This window comes from Diabrotica virgifera, chromosome 8, assembly GCF_917563875.1.
Source record: "Diabrotica virgifera virgifera chromosome 8, PGI_DIABVI_V3a".
Classification (NCBI taxonomy): domain Eukaryota; kingdom Metazoa; phylum Arthropoda; class Insecta; order Coleoptera; family Chrysomelidae; genus Diabrotica; species Diabrotica virgifera.
In genome coordinates, this window is record NC_065450.1 from 49,796,904 (window position 1) to 49,812,670 (window position 15,767).

Genomic DNA, 15,767 nt, shown 5'->3' on the forward strand with positions numbered 1-15,767 from the left:
TTTAAATTACAATTTTTTGGTACATATTTCATACTAGTGACGTCATCTATCAGGGCGTGATGACGTAATCGATAATTTTTTTAATGGGAATAGGGGTCGTGTGGTAGTTCATTTCAAAGGCTGTTCAATTCTCTATTCAGTAATATAAACAATATTATCATTATTTATACAGGGTGGCAAAAAAAAATCATTTTTGAATTAAATTAATTGACGCAAAAAGAGGAATGTATGTAAGCTTACCGGTGTCTAGTGTCTAGTCGGACAAATTTTGATGTACGGGAACACTGGAACAAGGGAAGTTTTAATTGTGCAACAGGTTACAGGTTTCGAACGTCAGACTTCGAAAATGTCCCATGTATTTTGTCGGACAGAACTTGCAATTGATTTGTTACCCTTTCATTAAACTCTCATGCAAAAATCAGACTGCTATTTATCACCAATATTATTCCTGTCATTTGACATTTCTACGTGTCGGACTTATTAAAATACCCAATGCTATTGAATAAACTTAAAAACAGCCTGCTAGTTTTCACAAACATAAACTTGTCAGGATGACAAGTTTCACAATTAAAATCACGTTCCACAATTAAAAGTTCCTTTGTTCCAGTGTTCCCGTACATCAAAGTTTGTTTAACTAGACACCCTTATCCTTAGCTATTAACAAATTTTCGGCCTACTATTAATAAACTTTGTTTTGGTACGGTGGATCCAGGCCTATGTGCATTTTACTCGATTTGATTCTTTGATTATAATAAAAACAAATGGAAAGTAACAGAAACCAGTAGACCAACGAGTGGAAAATATATTCCTGATAACACGAAAAACTTATTTGCTAATTTATTACTGTAAACAAAAACTAGTGTCAAAAATATGTACATGGAATGGAGATTTTATGAAAATTGGTTGTAAAACTAATGATTTAAATATTATTGTTTTTAAATGGTAAATTTTAAAGCAGAGTCTTCGTGTCTCTTTATATTAAAAATGGTCAAACGCCGTAAATAGTTATAATGAATAAATAATTCAGTTAAATCCCAATGTCTAAGATAGACTGGTCATGTCCATAAGCTCTTTAATAAGCGCCTTGCCAAGTTATTCTGAAAGTAAGACCCGACAGGGAAAACATCCTTAGAACATCCTTAGAATATCCACGAATATGGTGGAGAGATGGTTAACGTATGGTCAGACTTAAGAACGATCAGGCTACCTACTGATCTGTCATGGACGACCGGGACCGTTCGGGATGGAAACGAGTTCTGCAGTTAGCCAAGACCCACCCAAGGTTGTAGTTCTACGAGAAGAGAAGAAGAAGATCATGGATTCTTCTTTATACTTCTACGTTATAGTATAACTAGCGTACAATTTAAGTTAGCATTAAAAATAATGTTAAAGAAATTAAGTGTGGCAAATAAGGTGTGCAGAACATCAACCCTCAGCTGAAGAAAGAAATATTTTAATATTGACAGTCACTGCACAATCTATGGAAAATCGTGGCAAGCTAGAAATTATACGAATAGGTAGTAGTGCCCAAGATGAGTGGCTTCCCCAATGGAAAGGATACAAGCCAAATATGTATAATGCTACATAAAATTATGGAAGTCTAGATTCTCTAAGTCTAAGCATTCTACTACTGACATTATAACAATGCACGAATAAGAGACGCATTTATATCTTTATAATAATAATTTGAGTCAACGAAATACTATACTACTTAGATCTTTAACATTATAACTTATTATGCAAGACAAAATTCGAGGAAAGCGAAATGTGTGAAGACGGAAAATATCATGCCTTAAGGACTTAAGGAAATGGTTCCAATGCCGTAGTGCAAAACTATTTAACAGGGTCCGCATAGCCATGATGCTTCCAAACTTCGATAGAAGGAAAAATATTTAAATGTTTATATACCATATAAAGATTTTTAGAACTCTACTCTATTAGTATATATTCAAAGAACACCCAGTATAAAAAAAATTAATATTCACTAAGCGATAACTATTAGTCATAATTACAGTTCCGCCAACAAAGTATATTAATTAATAAATACATCGTTTAGTTAAGGTATTTTTTCATGTTGTGGTTGTGTTCCTGGCCGATATAGGTATAATTCAACATATTTTATCTAAACCATTATCTTTTTTGGCGATTTTCGAAGTGAAAATCGAAACGTCAAACATAGGTTAATTAAAAAGGTAATTTTCATTACACCAATAATTGTGGCTTAATTCCATATTATAAAAATATTTGTTGAGTTTACAAATATTTTGCACAGCATTTAAAGATAAATTAAATTTATCTGTAAATATGTATATATGTGTTAAATTTTAACACATATCTTTTACTCTTTAACCTAACAATGAAAATCATTACACAAAATGTATATTTAAATAATAATATTAAAATTATTAAACAATTATACAATTTGCGGAAAACACCAGAGGGCGCCACAAAACAACCATTGTTTCATTTGATTGCCAATAATAGTAGTCTATTTAAATACACGTGCTTTATGTACTACCTTGACATTTATTGGAAGATATTAAATCAACAATTCAAAAATAAGTTTATCTATAAGCGAGGTTCGGCATTTCGACCGCCATCGTTTCTTGTCCATCCATTCGTCTCCTTTGATGGCTCTATCTCTCATCATGTGCCGTACCTTTTGTTCCCAGGCAAATGAAGATCTTCCCCTTCTTCTTATTTGTTGTGGTATGTAATTTAAAGCTTTCGTTGGCCATCTACCTTCGTTCATTCGTTTCACGTGACCATACCACACTAGTTGTCTCGCTTCAATTCGATCTACACTGGAATATTTGTCCTACTTCGATCTGCCAAATTTGTGCTCCTTCATAATGGGCTCTACGAAGGTTCAATAGATTGTCAATTTAATTTTTTGTCTATCTTTGGACCATAGTCGAGAGCTTAGAATGTTTACCGCTTTTTTGCCTTGCTGCGTTCTGTCTTCGATGTCTCTTTTGGTAGTGCCTCCTTTAGATATTATAGATCCGAGATGTTTATATTCTTTAAATGATTTTGTGGTTCTAATTTCTAACACTTCTTTATCATTCCCTGTTTTAAGATACACTTTCTTTGATATATTCTTATTGAGGCCCCATTTTTTATTTTCTTTCTTTAGTTTTCTAAACATGTAGTTCATGTCTTCGTCATCATTCGCAAAAATAGAAGTCAAATGCCAAATTTCCATTTAAAAATTTGCCATTCAAAAATAAGTAAAATGAAAAATTTTCAGGAAAAATCATTAAATATGCTTCTAGGCTGATACCTATATTGACTTCAACGCATCTCTAATAATTAGAATGGTGTAAAGTCTGCACACCATGTTTCAAGCATTATTTCTAATGTAGCAGAATCAAATTTATCAGTGATTTGACAACAATACTCTGGCAAAAGTATCTTTGTAAAATTTTGGAGTGTACTTAATTCGTAGAAAAATATTCGTCCTCTACAAACAGTTTCTCATAACTTTAGATGTAAAATAAAGGGAAGCAGGAATTCAAATAGGAAATAGCACGTGCATCATTCATTAAACTTAAAAAGTTTCTTTGTTGTCGGGATATAAGGTTAGAACTACGCCTAAGGATGCTTCGATGTTACGTGTTCTCTACTCTTCTTTATGGCTTGGAAGCGTGGACATTGAAACAAGTCCATTTGAATAAGTTGGCCGCCTTTGAATTTTTTGGTGTTAGAGAAGAATCCTACCAATATCATGGATTCCAAGAATGTCGAACGTGGAAGTAACTAGAAGGATAGGAAATCAACCGGAAATAATAGTAGGTAACTATCAAAAGACGAAAACTTGAGTACTTGGTACATGTGATGAGAGGGCAAAAATACTCATTATTACAACTTATTATGCAAGGCAAAATCCGAGGAGAGCGAAATGTGGGAAGACGAAGAACATCCTGGCTTAAGAACTTACGGGAATGGTTCGAATGCAGTAGTGGAGAGCTATTTAGAGCGGCAGCAACAGGGTGTGCATTGCCATGATGATTTCCAACCTTCGATAGAAGATGGAACTTAAAGAAGAAGAAGGAATTCAACTGTTTAGAATTACCCATTGAGTTTCCTATGGTCCGATTGACGATTTACCACCTATGTATAAAAAAAAGATATCGAAAACAAAATACCATGGAAATATTAGGTGATTAAAAAGTTATACTTGATACTTGTCTACATTTCTACGTAGTGAATAACTGGTAAGGTATTCATAATATTATTGTTACGTAATCAATATTATGTAGAAGGAATACTGTCAAACTTTAGAAGTGTTTCAGACATTATTGTAATTAAATAGAATCTAGTACCTAATTATAAATTTAATAGATTGGCAAATTGGCACAAGAAATTAGTAATTATAGTTTTTATTATGTATATAAACGTAAAAAAGTGGTTAACCAGATAATAAAAGATAAATCAATTTTGGTTTTTGTATTTTAAATCGTGACTCATTAAGGCAATTTTGTAAATATATTGTATGTAGACAAGTTCATATAAAACTCATAAAAAATTGAAGGATATAGGTCTGAATGATAAATATCTAAAATGACAGCAAACAAGGAAAATGATTGAAGAAATTCATTAAAATGAATAGAACCTAAGCCTGAAGCCTGAAGACGGAACGTGGATGGCACGGCTGTCTTACGGGTGACGTTGAATAATCCTATCATATGAAAAGCATTGGCTAGTTTATGGTACAACGGAACGGGGCGAGAACGGGGACGTGCACCGTCTATTGTTCTACGGCCCGTGCCGTCCACGTCCTGTTATAAGATAAATTAGTCTTAAGTCTGATAACGAAGATATTGGATCATGATTATTGTTCCAATATAATATAAGATATTGTTAGTAATGAATTTATAGGTAGTAATCAAATAAAATCAAATTTGAGATGACCAAATCAAATAAAAGCAATTCTTAATATAAGGAAGCTGATGAAAAAATATATAGAAAACAAACACACCCATATGGTATTCAGTGATCTTAAGGAAGATATGATAGCGTACCTCGAAAAGTTCTCTGGTGTGCAGTCAATAAGGAAGGAGTACCTGGATAGTATGTGAAGATTGTGATAGACAGACATAGTGTATTGTTAACACAGTTGTGGTAAAGACTGATATATTTCATGTAAAATGGGATTTCATGAAGCAACAGTTCTGAGTTACTACTTCTCACTACTTTTGAATAACGTAATAAATAATACGTTTCAAAATGATATTTATTGGTGTTTAATGTGTGCTGATGAAGGCCATACGCTATACCTGATAAGAGGACCACAATATAAGCTTCTGCAACTAAGAGGAACTTAAAAAACTAAGTACTAAAAATGTATAAATTGAAATAGGTAGAGAGATTTGAAAATCTAGGTATTATATTTTCGACTAAACCAAGAGGGAATACGCAAAAGACTAATTTCAGGAAATCGTTGCATGTATGCGCTTAATAGAATAGTCAAAAGCAAAAATATATCCAAATCAGCTAATTAAGAACGCATAAAACTATAATAAGACCAATAGTTACGTATTCCTCAGAAACCTGGACTATAACAAAAACTGATCGACCAATGTTACAAGAATGGAAAAGAAAAATACTCCGAAGGATATTTTTGGAGACACTCAGTGGACATGAAGAACAAAAACATAGAAGAATTATATAAGTAGTCTAATATAATAGGGAACTTGCAAAAATTTTTAAATATTAAAATAATATTAAAAAACATAAGGTAACATGATCTTAAAACGCTTGCATGCGAAAAAAACAAATATTTTTAACCCGTACGCTAATTACGACGCTTTGAAAATGTTATAAAATTCAAATATCTTAGGAGGCTCTTGAACGTCCTTCTATTGGTCCGACGTCACGGGCCACGCTCAACCGGGCTAGCAGTCGGAAACAACGCGATTAGGGTAGGTATCACGGGTATATTACATTTTAATCGTCTTTAATGGAAAATTCCTAGGTATTATTTATGTTCATCTTATATATTGTAATAAGTAGTTCCCCAATCAGCTTAGTTTTAAACTGAAATTGATATATAGCAACCGTTTATAACAATAGTTTGGTACCATTATGTTATAGTATACGGTTTACCCCGTGGGTTTGATCTACCTACCTCTAATCGAAGGATTTCGTATATCCTGGAAAAGATTACGGTGTAATTTGCATTATAATAAAGATTATATTTTATTGTAATGTTTATTAGTACCTACTGGAGCCTTTCATTATTGTGTTCAAAGCCTTCTGAGAAAAGATTATGGTGATTGGTAGACGTATCGATAGAACGTGTACATAGCCAACAAAATCCTTCTTTACAAAGTTAATATACGCATAAATAAGAAGAATCATTATTGTAATTTTACAAGTTAATGTCTTTATCATCCCAGCTTATACTTACACCGCATCCCTCGGTAGACCGCAAGCTATAGTAGCAACCCGACTGTAGACCGCAAACTATAGTAGCACCAATACTTTTTAGTTACTCTTACGTTTACATATTACTAAAAGTTTTGTTTATTTTTAAGTTACTTGTTTCTTCTTTGTTCTTCAACACAAGAAACGACAAAAGTAATTTCATAAAAAAGAACTTTTTGATACATGTCAACAGAGATAAAATGTTAATATTTTGCCTGTCACAGAAAAAATCATTTTTGCCACAGAGTAAAACAAGATATTTCAACTATATTATTTATCTATACGAGTGGCCTGTGACGTCAGACCCCAGCTCTCGCTTTTGAAGTTGTTTGAAACGGAAATTTTAGGCGCGGAACTTTGATCAGATGTTGTACGTACACTATTCATTGTTAAGACGTAATATTTTGAATATAACATTTTAAAACATAAATTAACAATTTTATGCAAAAAAATTTTTTAGTGCAAGTTCCCTATTGCAGTAGTAAGAGCACAAAGACTTAGATGGTTACGACATGTCCAAAAACTGACCCAAGTTAGAATGCCAACAATCTTATTAAGCGCTACAGTATTTGGTATGACCTGAGGTATTTCAATGCAAGCAATTAGAAAGAAAAAGTGAATAACAAACTTTAATTGGGGAAGATTGTAAACCAAGCCATGAGTCTTCCTGGCTCGAGGAGCTAATATTATTATTATTCTAAAGCCTTAAACTATTTACTTAAATATTGTTTAATTTTCAAAAAATTGTATTTTGAAAACGATTTGCTAGCTGGAAGCCAACACTCACTTGTGATTAATTCTCAAAAAATATAATAATTATTAATTACATAAGTATTTAAAGTAGTGAATTTAAAAGTGATATATTTAATATTAGTATTTAATAATAATTTATAAGTATTTAAAGTAGTGAATTTTAAAGTAGTGATATTTCTATTACGCAATTTCCAGTATAAATAAAAGCATTACCAGTGGATTAACCATAACCCAGTAAAAGCTTCTAACTGACATCCTCCTTTGCTGAGGAGGCGGAAAATTGATGGGCAGGTTCATCAGTGAGAACCGTCTGTTCGCACCTTCTTCCGGCATTTTGATAGAGTCTCTGAAAAACAAACAACACAAACTCAAAATATCACAAAGTTTTTCAAATCATTGTCACTGAAAAGCTGTCAAAGTGGCCATGTTGGAAACTACGTGAAACTACGACGTAACACAACGAGTCTGTTCCGAGAGGCACGATAACACAAAATCCGTGTTGATAACGAGTGTTTTCAGAAATGGCAAATTTCATGGTAAGTTAGCACCAGCCTTGAGGAGGCACAAACTGCATATTATCGTAACATTATTAGCTATTAAGGATCAATTGTGTTCGGAAAACTATCAAAGATCGAGATTTTAGTTACACTGAGTAAAATTGAGACTTTACGTTTGTTTATAACACTAAAATAAATTAAAAATTACATAAAGTAGTATTAACAATTATATAAAGTAGTAAATAAAATTATATATAATTAACGTATTATTAGTAATCATAAAAATCTTAATTCTAGTAGCTAAATTAAAAATAATTGGGAATCCCAAAGATTGTTGTTGTTAATTTTTTCCTGCAGTCGTCCTGAAAACTAAACTTTTGGTATAATTTATAAAATCGAAACCTAAGGCTAAATACACACACACCGGTTTTGGACGGCCGATTTTATATCGGCCGTCCAAATTCCGATAGTGAACATTTCACACACGCCGGCACCGATAAGCGGCCGGCGTGTGTGAAATGTCCCGTTCTCACATGTGGCCCATCATCAGAATTTGGACGGCCCGGCCGATATAAAATCGACCGTTCAAAATCGGTTTGTGTATTTAGCATTACACAAAACTTTACCGAAAGCAACTAATTTCGGGACGATTTTGTTCACATTTGGATTATTTTTTTGATTTTGGAACGATCCTTTTCGGTTTTGGAAAATTATTTTTGTTTTTGGAACGATTTGAGTGTCTACGTAAACGGCCTTAACAATGATATCAACTTTTATTTTTATTATGACAGCACTTGTCATATAAGATCTGAAAGCGTTTTGGGTTTTCCATTTCAAAAAATGGAAATAAGTAGTAAAGTGACGGCAAATTTATTCGACATGAGATTAGTGAAGCTGCTAAAATGGCTACTTACGAAATATTGCCGCTAAAGTCAAGGGATCGGTATGAATTAGTCTCTAATTTACTCCCAACATCGAGCAATGATAAAAAAGTACACAATATAAATGAAGAAGTCATTCTTGCATATTTGATGGAAAAGTCTAAAATCTTAAAGCCCTTGAGCCCCTGGAGCAATTGCTTAATGCTTAAGTCCACAATTAACATTAAAAATGATATATGTAGATATAAGCCGATATCCCAAAGTTATTGCTTTCCTTAAAAGAAAATTTGTTGGCTACAAACCAAAAATAAGAGTATTGAATAAAAAAGAAATCCAAAGAAAAGCTCATCAGAAGGTTATAATATATAATATATTATAAAGGTTATAATATATAATAGTTAGTAATAAAGCTAATATAATTAAATGTAATCAGTCTTCTCCCTTTTGATTAATTTTAGCATTTAGTTGTAGCTTATATTGTTCGTCCGCTATAACTTTTCCCATGCATCACGATTCATTTTCAAACAAATTAAATCAAAACATAAATTGAAACGTACGCCGATGAGTGTAGTATATAGTATACAGTATACAAAATGTATATACACATCGACGTTGATTTCACTTTATGTTTTGACTTAATTTGTTTGAACATGAATCGTGACGCATGGAAAAAGTTATAGCAGACGAACAATAGCTATTAATTAATGATAAATTTTAACTGGTTTAAAAATTACACATAGAACTAAACATCAGAACATTAGTAACATAATAAATAAATTAAATTAAAAATTAATAATTATCAATTATTTAGTTATTAATTTATTATGTTACTAATGTTCTGTTGTGTAAATGTATTTGATGTAAGTTAATACATAATATAAGTTAATTCAATTTGTATAATAAATAATAAGTTATTTGTACACTAAGTACCAAAATTAACGCACCACCTTAAAAATGGGACATTTTTGACGTTTCATATTTCCTAAACCTGTTGTCCGATTTGAGTGATTTTTTTAGTATACGCTGTGAGCTCGTACATAGAGGGGATATTTACAAATTCGCGAACGCCAGTAGTGACAAGTTTGTAAACGTTTACCGGAAATTTGACATAAATGTCAAAGTGATTAATTTAAAATTAAAATTAAAAACATTAATTATAAACAATATTAGTTGGTCAAAGCTGTGGTATATATTTTTACCTTAAATATACTTACCTACGTTTTAAATACTGAATTTAAGTTTTTTTAATGTTCCGTAATATCTAATTATAAATAATCTATTATAATCTTAGCGCCATCTACACGATTATTGTCAAAGTATCCAAAGTAAGAAATTGATATTTTATCAATAGAACGTCAAAATGATTAGAAAAATCTTAAAAAAATCGATTACAATTTAATTACTTTTTTGCGTTGTAAATATTAAGCGATAACAATTAAATAATAAATTTAAAAATTACCGGTAAAAGTTGAATTAGTAACCGCTAGGAGCGACACCAGCGAAGCTCAGAGCGTATATTATAGGCTCTGAGCTTCGCTGGTGTCGCTCCTGGCGGATTACTAATTCAACTTTCACCGGTAATTTTTAAATTTATTATTTAATTGTTATCGCTTAATATTTACAACGCAAAAAATTAATTAAATTGTACTCGATTTTTTATAAATATCCCTTCTACGTACGAGCTCACAGCGTATAGCTTTATTCTTCAAAAATATCGACGTAATAATATTATTGCCAAATTGATAAGTGTCATTGTATACCGGGTGTAACAATGATAGTGTGTTTTTTTTCCTCAAAGTTTAGAACACCCTGTGGAATATTGTAGCGTATATAAAATATTGAAATTAAAACTAAACTGTAGCCTTAAGCTTTCTTAACATTTTGCTTATATATTCATTCGATTATGTTTAATAATCAAAAAGTTAGGTACTTTAACAACTAGCAATGTTATTCATCAATACAGGGTGATTCTAAATAAGTGCGACAAACTTTAAGGGGTAATTTTGCATGAAAAAATGATGACCGTTTGCTTTATAAACACATGTCTGCAAATGCTTTGTTTCCGAGATAAGGGACGTTGAATTTTTTCGTACAAACTGACGACTTATTTATTGCTCTAAAACTGGTTGGGATATGCAAATGAAACTTGGTAGGTTTTAAGGGGTAGTTATTGCGCATTTTTTGACATACAATTAAGAATTTTATATTCACCATTGGCGTGCATACGGGAATAAACATTTTAGATACATCCCGTATGCACGCCAATGATGAATATAAAACTCTTGATTGTATGTCAAAAAATTCGCAATAACTACCCCTTAAAACCTACCAAATTTCATTTGCATATCTCAACCAGTTTTAGAGCACTAAATAAATTGTCAGTTTGTAAGAAAAAATTTAACATCCCGTATTTCGGAAACAAAGCATTTGGGGCCATATGATTATAAAAAACGGTCATTATTTTTTCATGCAGAATTACCCGTTAAAGTTTGCCGCACTTATTTAGAAACCCCCTGTATTGATGAATAACATTGCTAGTTGTTAAAGTATGGTACGTTTAGCAGTAAATGGTTGACTTCAATGCTCAATACTTGTACTGGTACTTCAATAGTATAAAAGGCCCGGTTTCAGGTAAAATTTAAATATGTTTGAATGTTTGTTTTTCTATCATCTTAGCAATTAAAATATATTTAATTTATTTTAAAACTCATTTGAAAACATTAATTACGGGTATATAAGGCAACGCAAAATATTTTACATCCGTTTTTTTTTGTTTTTGTCGTCGTAATTATTGTAAATTTTGTGGATTCTTTGCTTTACTATAGGAGTACCGTCTAGTCAATGTTAATTGTCAAAAGACCAATTCTGTCTACCTCGGTTGCTTATCGCTCCGGGTGGGTCTTAACAATGAGCCAGGTCAGATAAATTTAATAATATTTACGACCGCACTAATTGAAGTCAACCATTTACTGCAAAACAAACCTTACCTAACTTTTTTATTATACAACATAATCGAATGAATCAAAAAGCGAAATGTTAAGAAAGCCTAAGGCTACAGTTGAGTTTTAATTTCAATATTTTATATACGCTAAAATATTCCACAGGGTGTTCCAAACTTTGAGGAAAAAACACAGAATTATTGTTACACCTGGTATACAGTTACACTTACCTGTTTAGCAATAATGTTATTGCGTCGATATTCTTACAGAAAAAAACTATAATATACTAAAAAAAATCACTAAAATCGGATAACAGGTTTAGGAAATACGAGCCATCAAAAATGTCCCATTTTTAAGGTGGTGCGTTAATTTTGGTGCTTAGTCATTAGTGTATATAATGCCAATGTTAATATTTCTGATATTTTTAATAAAAATCTTTGCGGTTTTAGGCGGTTTTTGCTTCAATTTTTGTTGCCTATAAAGCCGAAAACTAATGTAAGTATGATTACATGATTACAGTATGAAAATTAATGTAAGCATGATAAATCGTTATAAGATACAATTAGACACGATTATGGAAAATAAATTAAGTTTTGAGCATTAGGAAGTGTCTAAGACTATAAGTTGCTAAATTATATATTACATAAACCTATAAACACCAAAACATTTACAATACCTACCTACACAAAATTCCTCAAAAAATGCAGCTGTTGTGCAAAATATTTTATTAGCTTTTGTTTTGTGCACACCAATGGTTATTTAAAACAAAACTACTAACTTGAAATTAGTGTAATTAGCTAAAATTAGATTTTAGCGTGTTCAAATCTAAATTCAATTAAATTTTATTTCAATCTAATAGCTAACTGTATAATTTATACGACTTTTAGATTTAATGTTTGATAAAATCGTAAATATATAAAGCATTCTTTCTCAAGAAATTAACTAATCAATGTAAAGTTGTTGTGAAGAAAAGAGCTAGAAGAAAAAAATTCATAGCATTAGATGCGTATGTATAATTTATGTTTTTATAACATAAACTTCTTCTAAAAGGAAAAGGAATATCAACACAATTTGAAGTAAGTGGATCAACTACTATTGATCGTCTTTACTGTTTTACTACACAAGTAGCTAATGTTGATCAATTACACATAGTAGACATCGACTTGAAGAAGTCATAAGACATCGTTCTACATACGAAACTTTCGTAGGAATTGGAAAAGACAAAGATGATCCCAAACCGAATGGATAGTAAAACAAGCTGTTCCGTGAGTATGACGCATGATATTCTGATCATTCTTCGATATCACCACAGTTCAAATGCGCTCATTTTTTTTCTAACGTTTATCATGTAGCATCTCAGGATTCCTTGTGAAAACTATAAGGTTGTTTTTAAGTTTATTTAATAGCAAACTTTATATAATATATGAAACAATGTTTGTCCGACAAATATGTTGGGCATTTTAATAAATCCGACACGTAGAACATGTCAAATGACAGGAATTACATTGCTTATACCCAGCAATGGTAAATAGCAGTCTGATTTTTACATGAGAGTTTAATTAAAGGGTAACAAATCAATTGAAAGTTCTGTCCGACAAAATACATGGGACGGTTTAGTAGTCTGACGTTCGAAACCTGTAACCTGTTCCACAGTTAAAACTCCCCCTGTTCCAGTGTTCCCGTACATCAAAGTTTGTCCGACTAGACACTGTTAAGCCATTAACAAATTTTCAGCTTGATATTAATAAACTTTTTTTGTATGCGGGATCCAGGCCTAACATACGGACTACCAAAAATTGGTTGAAATTATTTTTAAATTAAATGTCTAACTGCAATAATGTTAAATACCTAGGCGACAAAATGCTTAAATTAATATGGAAAAGTTGACACAATAATTCGTTCCATGTCAATGTTACATGACTACCGCGTTATGTGTGTTCGTCTTCATATATAGTCAACAGTGGCGTAATATTGTTATTACAATCATTAATATGTATTCAATGTATCCGCCAACCAATAATTTAGGACATAACAACTCCATATTTAAGATCCACTCAATGGTCTAATGATTTAAGACCAATAATTTCCTTAATGCCCTCTCCTTATAGGTATTAATTTACAAAAATCACATGTTAGTTTATAAAAAGTTGAACCATACAACTAATAACCTCTGATTCTGATAGATTTTAATACAAAAACGAGTTTGATCTTTGAAATGATTTCAGCGAAATTATATAACAGTGTACAGGTATGGTGTATGTTTTACAATCAAAGGCCTTGAAAATATTTGCAGATTAATTGTTTGGAAATAAAAGCTGTTACAGCACGTAAAAAGTAGACGAAATACACGGAAATATGCAAATTTTATATTATAAATTTCATCCGACGCCCTGAAGGACACTAAGGATTATGAGAAAGAAGCAGAAGATATTATACATTTATACCATTTGTTTTCGTGTTCTTCGATATGTAATTTCAAAACATATTTATTTATCATTTAAAAATAAATAAACATTTATAAATTTCGTTGCAACACGAAACTACAGTAGCATTTTATTTTAATTCAATCAGATAGCACTGTAAGTTCCCCTACCGGTTTCAAGACTTATTATTCTTTCATCAGGAGGCACATAGCAGCTGTCTCTGAGTGAACCAGAATAACTCCCTGCGTGCAGTCACGAATTGCAACGAACGAAATGACAGGGATGCCCTAGCGACATCTGCTGGAAAAAAGTTTAACGCCCGGTTTCATAGTCAACTTAAAGTGAACATTAACTAAAGTTCACTTTAATGTGTATTACAATTCCATTGATAAAGGTACCAACTTGAAATTTAAAGTCCACTTTAACTTATGAAATTGAGCGTTAGTTTTTAATCTAATAGCACAGAAAATAATATTGAAAATACCATTTTATATCCTACCAGATGAGGAGGATAAAAGGAAGATAAGGGAATTTTAAATTGTAAAATTTCCTCATCTTCCTTAATCTCAGCATCCGTTATGGCTTGCAAATTGTAGAAGCCTCGGAGGTGTTACCAGAGAAGGTTCCCATTGTTTTCAGTCTGGTAGGATGTAGAATAGCGTTTTTGGATATTGTTTTATGTGCTATTAGATTGAAAACTTAATTTTTTGCTAGCAGTTGCCGCTAGGGCATCCCTGGCATTTCGTTCGTTGCAATCCATGACTGCACGCCGGGGTTTGTCCTAGTTGGGTCAGAGAGAGCAGCATATGTGCCTCCTGATGAGAGACTAATAAGTTTCGAAACCGGTAGAGGTGCTTGCTGCACTCTCTGATTGAACTGGAATAATGATGCGGCTGTAGTTTCGTGTTGCAACGAAATTTAAAATGGTTATTCATTTTTGATTTTTTATATTTATGTGTTTTAATTCATGATACTGTCTATATACATCTGTATTACAGTACCGGGAAAAAATATGTCCAAAAGATCAGGGTGATCTGTGAAAAATTTTTGTAGAAATACTTGTGAGATATTGTAATTTCAATAAAAATATCTGACTTATTCTTCCTCTCAAATAGGTCGGAAATATTAATAAAACAAAATAAAATATTTTAAAATTTTAACTTTAACACGATTAATTTTTGAACGAAACGATTAAAAAAATCTGCACTAATCAAAAGTTTGCAATTTTCTTAAATAAATATACAGGGTGCCAAACCGGACGCCGCTGTGTGGTAATATCTCGTAAAACACTCGGTATAGGGTAGGTATCTTATATTGAGAGAATTCTGAGGAATTGTGCTATCAGGGCTACTATGAAGACAAATATACAGGACGTTTTATTTAAAATTAGGAACTTTTAGTAAGCTTCCGGTATCGGCGGAAGTGGTAGGAGGATTTAACTTTTATAATAATTGTGCATATCCAAAACACCATATCTTAAATTTTCAGATATGTCGGCACTAATTATGTTAAGTTTCTCTAAAATGCCCATTTAGATCTCCCAAAAATTCACCTTGTATATACCTAGCGATTTTTACAAATAAAAATCAGACGAAATATCATCAATTGCCAATCATACTCACGCATCTTATTCCTCTAAAGCGCATCTAAACAAAACTAACAAAGTGCCACTATAAATCTAATAAAAACATATATGTCAACATACCACAACACAGACGACGGTGAAAAGAAACAATAATTCAGTCCATCGTCGAACAAGACCACCTCTAGAATAATCGATAGCTAATTCTGGTTTTGATTGCAAATCACGTCCAGTTCCAAACAAACGTGCATTCGCTAAATATT

General features: G+C 31.9%; 1 protein-coding gene across 5 annotated transcripts in view; it reads right to left on the bottom strand.

Annotated features, from left to right (window-relative positions):
- The window catches only part of LOC126889985 (UNC93-like protein), a 398,517-nt gene that overhangs the window by 122,960 nt on the left and 259,790 nt on the right, over window positions 1-15,767 (bottom strand). The window contains exon 2 of one of the 5 annotated variants that reach the window (XM_050658774.1): window positions 7,396-7,528. The exons of 3 other annotated variants lie outside the window; for them this stretch is intronic. In XM_050658774.1, the coding sequence (XP_050514731.1) occupies window positions 7,396-7,515 (120 nt within the window). In that variant the 5' untranslated portion in view covers window positions 7,516-7,528. Of the gene's footprint in view, window positions 1-7,395; window positions 7,529-15,627; window positions 15,702-15,767 lie in introns of those variants that run through there. One more of the 5 variants, XM_050658780.1, reaches the window with a different exon arrangement.